Source organism: Bidens hawaiensis, unplaced genomic scaffold (genome assembly GCF_021521415.1).
Source record: "Bidens hawaiensis isolate Kalapana, Puna unplaced genomic scaffold, B.hawaiensis_p1.1 tig00007050_1, whole genome shotgun sequence".
Lineage (NCBI taxonomy): Eukaryota > Viridiplantae > Streptophyta > Magnoliopsida > Asterales > Asteraceae > Bidens > Bidens hawaiensis.
The window spans coordinates 76,599-88,677 of NW_027491486.1; the positions used below are offsets into that span (position 1 = coordinate 76,599).

The 12,079-nt window shown below is 42.9% G+C and overlaps 1 protein-coding gene and 1 non-coding gene across 2 annotated transcripts; one reads left to right on the plus strand and one right to left on the minus strand.

Moving 5' to 3' along the window:
• The first annotated feature begins 1,520 nt into the window (after positions 1-1,520).
• LOC143634472 (uncharacterized) lies at positions 1,521-3,497 on the plus strand. The gene is made up of 2 exons (XM_077102546.1): positions 1,521-2,081; positions 2,793-3,497. Exons 1-2 carry the CDS (start codon positions 1,521-1,523, stop codon positions 3,495-3,497), a joined length of 1,266 nt encoding a protein of 421 aa, XP_076958661.1.
• On the minus strand, positions 1,906-2,011 carry LOC143634489 (small nucleolar RNA R71). Its single transcript, XR_013153863.1, has one exon. It is a non-coding gene; the product is annotated as a small nucleolar RNA R71 (small nucleolar RNA).
• Positions 3,498-12,079: the final 8,582 nt, after the last annotated feature.

The window sequence follows — 12,079 nt, forward strand, 5'->3', positions numbered from 1 at the left end:
TTTGCTGGAAAATTATTGTGTGTTTGCTAGAGAGAATTCAAGGCTTCCATCTTTGTGTGATCATCCTTTCAAATGTGCAATCATCATTCATTCTAGTTTGCAATCTTTTGTTCTTGACAATGATTTGTAAGACTACTTTGATTTTGTTTGTTGTATCAAGCCTTATGGGCTAAATACTCTTGTTACTTAGATTATGTTGAAGCTTTTGCTTATATGATATTTATCTATGCATGATTTTGGCAAGTTGGTGTTCTTCAAGTTTATGACATGTTCTTGAATAGAGTTTAATGGTTGAATGCTTGTTTTAATTCCTAATCTTATTAGTTTGATAGATGCTTAGCCGTAATATGTTGGAAAACTATGTGTTAAGTATTTGTTTATGAACTTAGTTTGTGTTACTTAGATCCTAACTTTGTTTATATCACTAAGTTAGGAATGACTAGTGGAAATTAACATGGTTATGAATTTTAACAAGTATGAAACCTATCACTTGATATTGGAAAATTTTATGGTGATAACATGATGGAGTTGGTTGATGTTTGCTAGATATTAAGGCCATAATCCTTAGTTTATATTTTGCTAATTTGAAAGACTCATGTGTTTAACTACTGTTCTTGAACTTGTCTATTTTATATGATTTTTAGGTGGTTAGTTTGTTGTTTTCATGCTAGCTTTCCTTTAATTGTGAGATTAGGTAGTTTTGACAAACTTACTAATCTATGGTTAATAACTTGTTGAAAACCCATCATAATGTTTTGTTGTTAGTATTAGGTTGCCTTGATTGGAATTTGATATTGTTGCTTAATACTTGATGTTTGCCATTATCATTGTCATTTTGTCACTAAGTTTAAGTGGATGCATAGTCTAAGTAGCCTTGTTTGGATTGATTGTTAGTTGTATTTTATTTGCGTTGTTATTGTTGTATGCTAGTTTAGTTACTTGAACAAATTGCTTAGATTGTTTGTTTTGGTTAAATTAATTACAAAGATTTAGTATCAAAAGTTAGCCGTGTCCATGGATTGACACTCGGTTCTTACCGATACTTTGCTACAAACGATAGGTACTCTTACCTTTCGTGTGTGGTTTGGTTGTTGGTGAAAACCATTTTTAAAACCCGATTTATGTGAAGCTTTTATTCAAATTTTATATATATATTCGCACACGTCAAGTTTTTGGCTCCGTTGCCGGGGACACGGTGTTTTACTTTTGAAAACGATACAAGTAATTGATTTACCTTGTTGATATATTTTGCTCTATGTTATTTTATTCTATTTCATTTTTATTCATCTTGTTTTATTTTTATTTTTTGTTATTTTTAGGAAGTTTTCCGTGTCTTGTTTCGTTCCATTCCACGTTTCCTCTGGGTGATGCATGTCCACCACACCCGGCCCTGAGCTTATTTCTCCTTTTTCTGAACCCGAGCGACATCTTCGAGAAGGTTTGAGGAGGAGAGCACGAGAAATTGCCGAGGTCATTGAAAACGAAATTGTGGAGGACGACGCGAATCCCGAGGTTAAGAAATGGCGGACCATAACAAACAAGGTCACATGGACGACTTCGCCAAGCCGTCACTGAATGGCTATGGCAGCGGTGTTAGGGAGCCCGAGATTACCGTGAGTTTCGAGATCAAGTCGAGTATTATTCATATGGTCGAAAATTCTGTTTCTTTCAATGGCCTCTCGAACGAGGACCCTCATTCTCATGTTGCGCATTTCCTTCGATTATATGCGACATTCAAAATTCAGGGGTGTACGGACGATGCCGTGAGACTCCGAATTTTTCCATTCTCACTTCGCGGGGCTGCCTTGGAGTGGTTAGAGGCACTCCCTTCTGGTTCCATCACCACTTGGGATCAATTGGTTGATCTGTTTCTTCTTCAGTACTTTCCACCTGACAAAACAGCTAGATATCGGTCAAAAATCACTAGTTTCCGTGTGGAAGATGTTGAGTCACTGCATGCTGCATGGGAGAGGTTTAAGGGCTTGTTGAGAAAATGCCCTCATCACGGTTTGAGTCGCGGTCTTCAGTGTCGTACGTTTTTTGATGCTTTATCCGGAGCACAGAAGCAAGCCGTTGATCAGGTTGTGGGAGGATAGTTCGGTAGGTGTACTCCCAATGAGGCGTTGGATGTCTTGGAGCAAGCTTCTAAGAAGAGTTTTGCATATAATCCGCCTCGTAGTATTCCTACCACTAAGGGCATTCTTCATGTCGATTCCAATACCCTTGTTTCCGCTCAGTTGGAAGCCTTGACCAAAAGATTTGAACAGATGCAATCCGATCTGGCTAAGTCTAGCTCTCTTTGTGGGGTGTGTGACGGGAAACACCAGACCAGTCAGTGCCAGCAGGCCATGGTGGTGGAGGATGTTGACTGTGTGGGCCGCCAAAACAATGCCTACAGTAACTCCTATAACCCGGGATGGAGAAATCACCCCAATTTCAGCTGGAAAGATGGTGGTGGCTCTCAAAATCAGAGTCAAAATCAAAAGCCACCGGGGTTTGACCGAAATCTAAATTACCAAAGTCAACCCCAGAACTAGTCTTACCAGCAAAAGCCTCGGTTTCAGGGTTCCAGCAGTGGTGGTCAGTCCAGTGGAGGGTCTAGTGTTGAAAATCTTTTGACCCAGCTTTTGGCTATAACCGAGACCCTAAACAAACTGGCTGAACAGAGGAACCTGAAGATTGATGAGACTCTCCAGAGACACGATCTCGAGTTGAGGAATCATAAAGCGTCCATTCAGACCATCGATAATCAGGTTGGACAGATTTCTTAGCTCCTCTTTGCGAGACCACAGGGTAGCCTTCCGATTAATACTGAGATTAATCCGAATGCCGAGGCTAAGGCGATTACCCTGAGGAGTGGTAGATCCACCATTCCTATTGATGCATCGGTTTCCACACCAAAACCGATTGCCGATGAGATCGAGACTGAGACTCCTAGTGAGGTACACCCGAGGGTAACCCCAGAAAGTACCGCACAAACCAGTGAGCCAGTTAGGACTTATGTTCCTCCCATTCCATACCCAGGCCGTTTGAAGAAGCAGAAGATGGAAGAGCAGTACGGGAAATTCTTAGAGCTTTTTAAGCAGCTTCACATTAATCTTCCGTTTATCGATGCATTGAAAGAAATGCCTAAGTATGCTAAGTTTCTTAAGGAGGTTCTCTCGAACAAGAAGAAATTAGAAGAACCTTCTTGCGTGACTTTGAATGAGGAGTGTTCTGCAGTCCTTCAGAATAAATTGCCCAAAAAGATGGCCGATCCGGGCAGTTTTACCATTCCATGTTTGATCGGTAGTTTGTCGGTTAGTAACGCTTTAGTCGACCTAGGTGCTAGCATAAACTTAATGCCTTATTCTGTTTTTGCAAAGCTAGACCTAGATGAGCCTAAGCCTACTCGCATGACCATTCAGCTTGCCGACCGCTCGGTGAAATGCCCGAGAGGTATAGTTGAGAGTATGCTTGTGAAAATTGACAAATTTGTGTTTCTGTCGATTTTTTGATCTTGGACATGGATGAGGATAGAAATGTACCAATCATCTTAGGTCATCCTTTCCTAGCCACTGCTAGAGCTCTCATTGATGTCTGCACCGGCAGACTCACTCTTAGAGTTGGAGACGAGGAGGTGAACTTCGATATTGGGAGATCCATGCGCCATCCATATGATCATGATGATGTGTTCTACATTGATACCGTAGACTCTTGCGTTTGTGAGCACACACAGGACATGTGTGAGGAGTACTCTTTGGATACTCGGTGGTGTTTTAGAGAGGTTTCTGACTTGGTCAGTGGGCCTCTGATTGAGGAGTTGGTCTGTGGTGTGGACCACGAGCCTCCTGAGTGTCGAGAGAGGATAGAGGATGTTGATCGCGTTGCCGAGCCTAAGGAAAAACCTTCTATTGTGAACCCACCATCTATCGAGCTTAAGGAACTCCCGTCCCATTTGGAGTATGCCTTTTTGGAGGATGGGTCCTGCTTGCCCGTTATAATTTCTGCTAGTTTGTCGAGCGAGGAGAAGGTGAAGTTGCTCACGGTTCTGAAGAGGCACAAGCACGCGATCGCCTGGAAGATCATGGATATAAAATGGATCAGTCCATCTTTTTGTACCCATAAGATCTTGATGGAGGAGGATTTTAAACCCGTGGTGCAGCACCAACGGCGTCTCAACCCTAATATGCAAGACGTTGTGAAGAAAGAGGTCATCAAGCTTCTCGATGCTGGATTGATTTATCCGATCTCTGATTCCCCATGGGTGAGCCCGGTGCAGGTCGTCCCGAAAAAAGGTGGTATGACGGTTGTTGTGAATGAGAAGAATGAGTTTATTCCTACACGTACCTTCACGGGATGGAGAGTTTGCATTGACTACCGCAAACTCAACGATGCCACGAGGAAAGACCATTTTCCACTCCCCTTCATTGACCAGATGTTGGAGCGACTGTCGGGAAAGATGTTCTATTGCATTCTTGATGGTTTCTCGGGATACTTTCAGATCCCCATCTCTCCTGAGGATCAGGAGAAGACGACATTCACATGTCCCTATGGCACATCCGCCTACCGGCGGATGCCCTTTGGACTAAGTAATGCCCAGCCACGTTTCAGAGATGTATGGTGGAGATTTTTCATGATATGATCGAGGACTCCATGGAGGTTTTCATGGATGATTTTTCAGTTTTCAGGAGGTCTTTTGATCATTGTTTGAGAAATTTGGAGAGAATGTTGGCTCGTTGTGAGGAGGCCAACCTTGTTCTGAATTGGGAGAAATGCCACTTCATGGTGAAGGAGGGCATTGTGTTAGGGCATAAGATTTCACAGGCGGGGCTTGAGGTTGATTGAGCCAAAATTGAAACCATTTCTAAGCTTCCGCCACCAAACTCGGTGAAGTCTATTAGGAGTTTTCTTGGTCACGCGGGATTTTATCGGCGATTCATAAAGGACTTTTCCCAAATCGCCTGCCCGATGACAAAACTCCTCGAGAAAGATGCCCCGTTTGTTTTCTCCTCCAAATACCTTCAGGCGTGCGAGCTGTTGAAGGAGAAATTGGTGAATGCCCCCATCATGGTTGCCCCCGACTGGTCCTTGCCTTTTGAGTTGATGTGTGATGCGAGTGACTTTGCAGTCACGTCGGTTTTAGGTCAAAGGCGGGATAGGTACTTTCACCCGATTTATTATGCAATCAGGACACTGAATGATGCGCAGGAGCATTTCACGACCACTGAAAAGGAGCTCCTTGTTGTTGTCTTCGCATTTGATAAATTTCGGTCTTATCTTGTCTTTTCTAAAACCATTGTGTTCACGGATCATGCAGCCCTTCGCTATCTTTTCAGTAAACAAGATGCGAAGCCGAGACTTATTCGTTGGATTTTGTTGATGCAGGAGTTTAACGTTGAGATTCGTGACAAAAAGGGTTCTGAGAATGTCGCGGACGACCACCTCTCCCGTCTTGAGTGCTCAGCTTCATTGGAACAAATGGGGGTCCACATAAATGACAATTTCCACCACGAGTTCCTCATGCATATCGAGACGCGTGATGAAGATCATCCTTGGTTCGCTGACATTGCGAATTTTCTTGCTAGTGGGATCGTGCTTAAGGGTCTTACTCACCAAAAACAGAAGAAATTATTTTCTGATGTTAAGCATTATTTTTGGGATGATCCTTACTTGTTTCGTGTTGGTGCCGATCAGCTGTGTGTGTATAGTGACGAGGCTCGAAAGATCCTAAAACACTGCCACGAAGGCCCGACCGGAGGACACCATGGAGCCACATCCACAGTGAAGAAGGTCTTTGATGCCGGTTTCTTCTGGCCAACCATCTTCCGTGATGCTCATTGCATTTTGGTGTCTTGTGATGCTTGCCAAAGAGCAATCAACATCTCATCACGAGACGAGATGCCCCAACGACCAATTCAGGTCTGCGAGGTTTTCGATGTGTGGGGCATCGACTTCATGGGACCTTTCCCGACTTCTATCAGCTACCGTTACATCCTAGTAGCCATTGATTATGTTTTGAAATAGGCCGAGGCGCAAGCCTTGCCCACAAATGATGCTAGGACGGTGGTGAAATTCTTGAAGAAGTTGTTCTCCCGCTTTGGTGCCCCCAAAGCATTGATTAGTGACCGAGGGACACGTTTTTGTAATGCCCAGTTGGAAAAGGCATTGTCCCGATATGGTGTCCATCATCGCTTCTCTACACCATATCACCCGCAGACGAGTGGGCAGGTTGAGATCACGAATCAGGGCATCAAGAGGATTTTGGAGAAAACGGTTAGTCAGAACTGTAAGGATTGGTCCGAGAAATTGGACGACGCACTGTGGGCTTTCCGTACCGCCTACAAAACACCGATTGGGACTACACCGTTTAAATTGGTGTACGGGAAAGTGTGTCATCTCCCTGTTGAACTCGAGCATAAGGCATATTGGGCATTGCATGTGCGGGTAAAAACAGGTTTGGTCAATTGCATGAGCTTGAGGAGTTGAGAGGCCAAGCTTATGAGAACTCACGAATTTACAAGGAGAGGATCAAAAAGCTTCATGACGCCTGGTTGAAGGACCACAAACAATTCCAAGTGGGCGATCATGTTTTGCTTTACAATTCTCGCCTTCGTTTATTCCCCGGGAGGTTGAAATCCCGATGGTCCGGCCCCTTTAGTGTGACACAGGTGTTTGACTACGGTACCGTTGAGATCAACCATGAGGATGGACACATCTTCAAGGTAAATGGTCACCGTTTGAAACACTATTTGGGTGAGCCGGTCAAGACAGTTTTGGAGGTTGTTGACCTCCACCCCATGACTTAAGTTTGGGGAGTGTGAGTCTAGCTATCGACTCCGTCAAAATTTAGCATGTTTAGGACTTTGTAGATTTTTGCGTATTAGTTTTGTTCTTATTTGTTTTCGAAGAGTTATTCTTACCTTTGTCTCTTTCCGGTTTCGTTCTTCGAGCGAGAGATGTTGGGTTAGGGCTCATAATGGTCAGAATCAGGAACCATTTTGGTTTGGAAATGAGTGGAATACTGCCAAATTGGCAGAATGAGAATTGGTAGGTCAATGCGACCTTGCACGGTCAACCGCACGGGCCGGCACGGCCATGCGTATGACCTCGGGAAGCTTGCATCAGTTTTAAATAGGGTTTTATAACCTACCTACCACCATTCTCACCCATTTCACTCTTTCCCCAGCCGATCCCGACCCTCTAGCCCCCTATTCACTTGTTTTTTACCGGATTTTCACACCAAAGGTATGTTTAATCTTCCTTTCCATCTTCCTTTTCCTTGTTTTTGTAGATTTTAGGGTTTGTTCTTGAGGAATTTGGGGCTTTTTCAATCCTATCACTTCTAGGTCGGATTTGCCCCAATTTCTTATTGTAATGGTTAGTTTTAGGGTTGTATTTGACTACTTTGGGCTTAATTGCGTTGATTTTGGTTGATTGGGTTGGTTTACCGGCCAAACAGCCGCCGCCGGCACTGTTCTGTCAGACCTGCAAGACCACCGGTATGGGCCCGCACGGCCGTTCGTGGTCGGTTTTCTGGCCAGTGCATTCCTTATCGACCAGATTGTTTTCTGACGCCCCCTGCACGGTCCTGTCGGTCCACACTACCTTGCACTGCTTCCGGCTTAACCATGCCAAATAGTCAATCGACCCGTTTCTCTTTTTTCCAGATGTCGACTGGTCGCGGTCACCCATTTCTTCAGTTAGCAGGCAGCAGTGGCAAGAGCCGCGACACTCATCGTCGGCTTAGCGAGTTGTGGCCCAGAAGAGACAAGTTCTCTTTGGGCCGTATTCCTTGCTACGAAACCCTCGTGCACATCAATCAGCGCGAGCATTGCTCGCGCTGATTGATGTGCACGAGGGTTTCGTAGCAAGGAATACGGCCCAAAGAGAACTTGTCTTCGCCATTCACCGGCCGGTCTACCTCGAGACCACCCTCGAGTTTCTTGCTTCCTTCTTCATGTATCTGTTGATCCGCGATCCACACGACAGTAGCTGTGGGGTCCAATTCAGATTGGGGGTAAATGGTACAACTGGTCCCTTGCCACCCTCGCCAGCACATTGGGGTTATATAAGGATGAGGAGATAGAGACTGAGTTGTTCGATGGGTTGTGGGATTTTCCGAGCAGCGAGGCTAGACACGCGTTCTGGAGATAAGTCACTGGTTGGCAGCATGACGGCCGTTCAAAGAAGGCCACTCTCCTACTTGACCCATTTCACTGCCTCCTACACCACTTCATTTTGTACTGCATATGAGGGCGTGGTGATAGCGTTGGTAACGTCGTGACCCGGGACCTGTTTCACATTTATTGTATCATCGATGGTCACAATTGTAATGTGGGTTATAGTGTGGCGGAGTGTTTCAGTCGGGCAGGTGGTTCGACTTCGGGGAGCTCCATATGCTCATCGCTGAGCTGGCCCACCAGATTGGAGTGATGGATTTACCGGCTGCTCGCCGAATGACTCTGGTGGGTGAGGGAATTGCAGTGGGTCTTGATCAGCTGCGTTCGATGAGGATTGTCAGGCAGGTTGGGAACCAGACTCATTTGGTTGATAGGCAGGGTTGCGTTTGGGATCCACTGCCCCCACCTAAGGATGAGCAGATGCCGGACCAACGATCACCGCAGCAGCCCGAGGAGCCGGTGCCGCTCGATTATGAGCGTTTATGGGAGAGGTTTGATCAGTTTAGTCTCAACCAGGAGCAGTTCTAGGCTACACAGCAGCAGATCCGTGCCGAGCAGATTGATCGGCGGGGCCTAATTGACTATAACGCTGAGTACACACATCGGGACTTTGAGTGGATGTACACATACGGTTAGGCCCATGCTACACACAGCGGTTTTACTGTCTCGGCTGCGCCTTCCTGGTCCTACGGCGCCTCCTCGAGTCATCCCACGGGCGACCAGCCACCGCCTTTTGATGTGCAGTTCTCCCCACCCAGCCAGTTCGTTGATACTTTTTTGAGCCCCCTCGAGCAGCCAGGTCAGTTTATTGTTCGCGACCCTTACACCATGCCGGATACATATGGCGCCGACTTGTTCGCCAATCGGGACCCGGAGCCTTCTGGTTCGGCATTTTATAATCCGGAGGGTAATTAGCATGTTATGTCAGTGATCTTCGTGTTAGACTTTTGTGATTTTATTTATGTTTGATTTGTGTAGACTGTTGTTTGATGACTTTGTTTTATGATGGATGTCATTTGGATTAATGGTATGGATTGCGTTTGTGTATTATGTTGTTTGGTGTGGTTTGTTTTGTATCGCCTTTTCCTTGTAGGTGGATGTTGTGGATGCTTATTTGCGCAGTTGGCATTGCCGGGTCTTCTTTGATCCTTCCGGGTCTCTCATCTGGTAGCCTTGCAATTTTTCAGGGGAGTTTTCTGTTCTCTCTTTTGCAATTACTTTTATAGTTTCTTGTTGTGCAACGAGGGCGTTGCACAATTCAAGTGTGGGGAGGGAATTTTATGAATTTTGTTTGTCCAAATTTAAAATTTTTTGCAAAACTCCTAAGAAAATTTTTGTAGCAAATAATAACCACTAAGCAATTTTAATTCAACTTTAATTATTTTGTCAAAGCACAAATCTTTAAAACATTCAAGCCAAAAATCTTTTTAAGACATACCTTTAAGCATGACAAACAAGATTCACATTCTTACCTTGCAAAAGTTACCCATTCCGCCCGTTTCCGTGAGTTGGCCTCATCATATTTTTCTCATGTTTTTGCGGGCAATTGAGTGAGTCGGGTGATTATTGTTGGGTAGAACTTGTTTTTGGGATTGTATTTTAAAACCATATATATATACATGGCATAAACCATTGAGGAATTTAGGATAAACCCCATGTCTAGCCATTTTTCACTTATATTTCTCTACACACATTATCCTCTTAGTAGCCATGTCTAGCCTTTTCCCGTGTTTTAATATTTCACCCTATTTTTATCGCCACTTAGCCATATAGCCTTTTATATCTTCACCCATTTTTTGTTAGAAATCCGGTTCGGCTAAGTTAGTTAGTTTGTTTTTTTTTTATTTCATTTTGGTTGTATTTTATTCACTTGGGAACGTTAGAAGCACAATGCTTTCTCCCAAAGTGAAAAGTTTGTTTGTAAATATTTATCTATATGCAAAAAAAAAAAATCCTTGTAAGAAAAGAAGAGAAGTTATGAAATTAGTTCATCATATATTAGGTGAAACTTTATTTCAAGGAGCAATTTTTGGTTCATTAGCTCTTGGCCCGTTTTAAACCATTTGGTTTAGTTAGTTAGATTTTGTTTTGTAGCTAACTTAGCTCCGGATTTTCTAGTCGTTTAGCCACTTTTCCCAAAAATTCCTCACCCTAACCCTAAAAAAAATTTCAACCCTCAAGTACTCGTGTTTTATGCCATGTACGTGTCGGTTTGATTTGACCCTTAAACAAGCCTATGCCTTGCTTAGTCATCGTCTTGGCATCGAGTGTTCTCAACATGCACTATTACACGCATGATCACTAAATATAGTCAAGTGTATGAGTGAAGATTGTGAGGTTTGCAAGGTGGGAATGTGATGACAATTTGTAATGTTCTCAAGATTATGTCTTCATTCTTATTAGGCTTGTTTGGATATATATACAATGCTTGCTTGATATATTAAAGATTTGAATGATTATTGCTTGCGGGTTATTTTTACTATTTTGGAGTTTGTTCCATTTGCTTGAGGACAAGCAAAGTTCAAGTGTGGGGATGTTTGATGTAACACAAAGTGTACATCTTATTGCATCGAATTATCCTCATATTTAAGCCGAACTCCATGCAAATTCATTGTTTTAGGTACTTATTTGAGTTATTTGTGAATTTGTAGGTTCGGGCGCCCGCCCGACAAAGAAAACATGAAAAGAGGGCGTTTCGGAAGAAAAATGTAACAATATGCCAGACTTGCACGGCCATGCCAACCCGTGCAGTTGCCCGTGCCAAACAGGAAATGTGCCAGTACAAGCCAGTGCATGATCTAATGCTTAGAAAAGTCAAAATAACCAGAACGTGCCAGCCCGTGCAAGCCCGTGCCAGAATAGAGAAATCTGACTTTTTGGTCAGATTAAAGCCAATGGTTGACTTTCCAAAAATAGGCACGGCCGTGCGTGCCCGTGCCAGACATCCAGAATGCATAAATACACCTCCATTATCCTCATTTCAAGTGTGAAGCCTTTGGGGAATTCTCTGAATTTGCTGGAAAATTATTGTGTGTTTGCTAGAGAGAATTCAAGGCTTCCATCTTTGTGTGATCATCCTTTCAAGTGTGCAATCATCATTCATTCTAGTTTGCAATCTTTTGTTCTTGACAATGATTTGTAAGACTACTTTGATTTTGTTTGTTGTATCAAGCCTTATGGGCTAAATACTTTTGTTACTTAGATTATGTTGAAGCTTTTGCTTATGTGATATTTATCTATGCTTGATTTTGGCAAGTTGGTGTTTTTCAAGTTTATGACATGTTCTTGAATAGAGTTTAATGGTTGAATGCTTGTTTTAATTCCTAATCTTGTTAGTTTGATAGATGCTTAGCCATAATATGTTGGAAATCTATGTGTTAAGTATTTGTTTATGAACTTAGTTTGTGTATGCATACTTTGTATATAACTCTAAGTTAGGAATGACTAGTGGAAATTAACTTGGTTATGAATTTTAACAAGTATGAAACCTATCACTTGATATTGGAAAATTGTGTGGTGATAATATGATTCTTTGAGTTGGTTGATGTTTGCTAGAGATTAAGGCCATAATCCTTAGTTTATATTTTGCTAATTTGAAAGACTCATGTGTTTAACTAGTGTTCTTGCACTTGTCTATTTTACATGATTTTAGGTGGTTAGTTTGTTGTTTTCATGCTAGCTTTCCTTTAATTGTGAGATTAGGTAGTTTTGACAAACTTACTAATCTATGGTTAATAACTTGTTGAAAACCCATCATGATGTTTTGTTGTTAGTATTAGGTTGCCTTGATTGGAATTTAATATTGATGCTTAATACTTGATGTTTGCCATTATCATTGTCATTTTGTCACTAAGTTTAAGTGGATGCATAGTCTAAGTAGCCTTGTTTGGATTGATTGTTAGTTGTATTTTATTTGC

Excerpts from the sequence above, each read along its gene's own strand:
- LOC143634472 (XM_077102546.1), top strand. The coding sequence starts at position 1,521 with ATGGCGGACCATAACAAACAAGGTCACATGGACGACTTCGCCAAGCCG. Across the intron at positions 2,082-2,792 it reads AGAAGCAAGCCGTTGATCAG|GGTAGCCTTCCGATTAATAC; the intron begins GTTGTGGGAGGA and ends GCGAGACCACAG.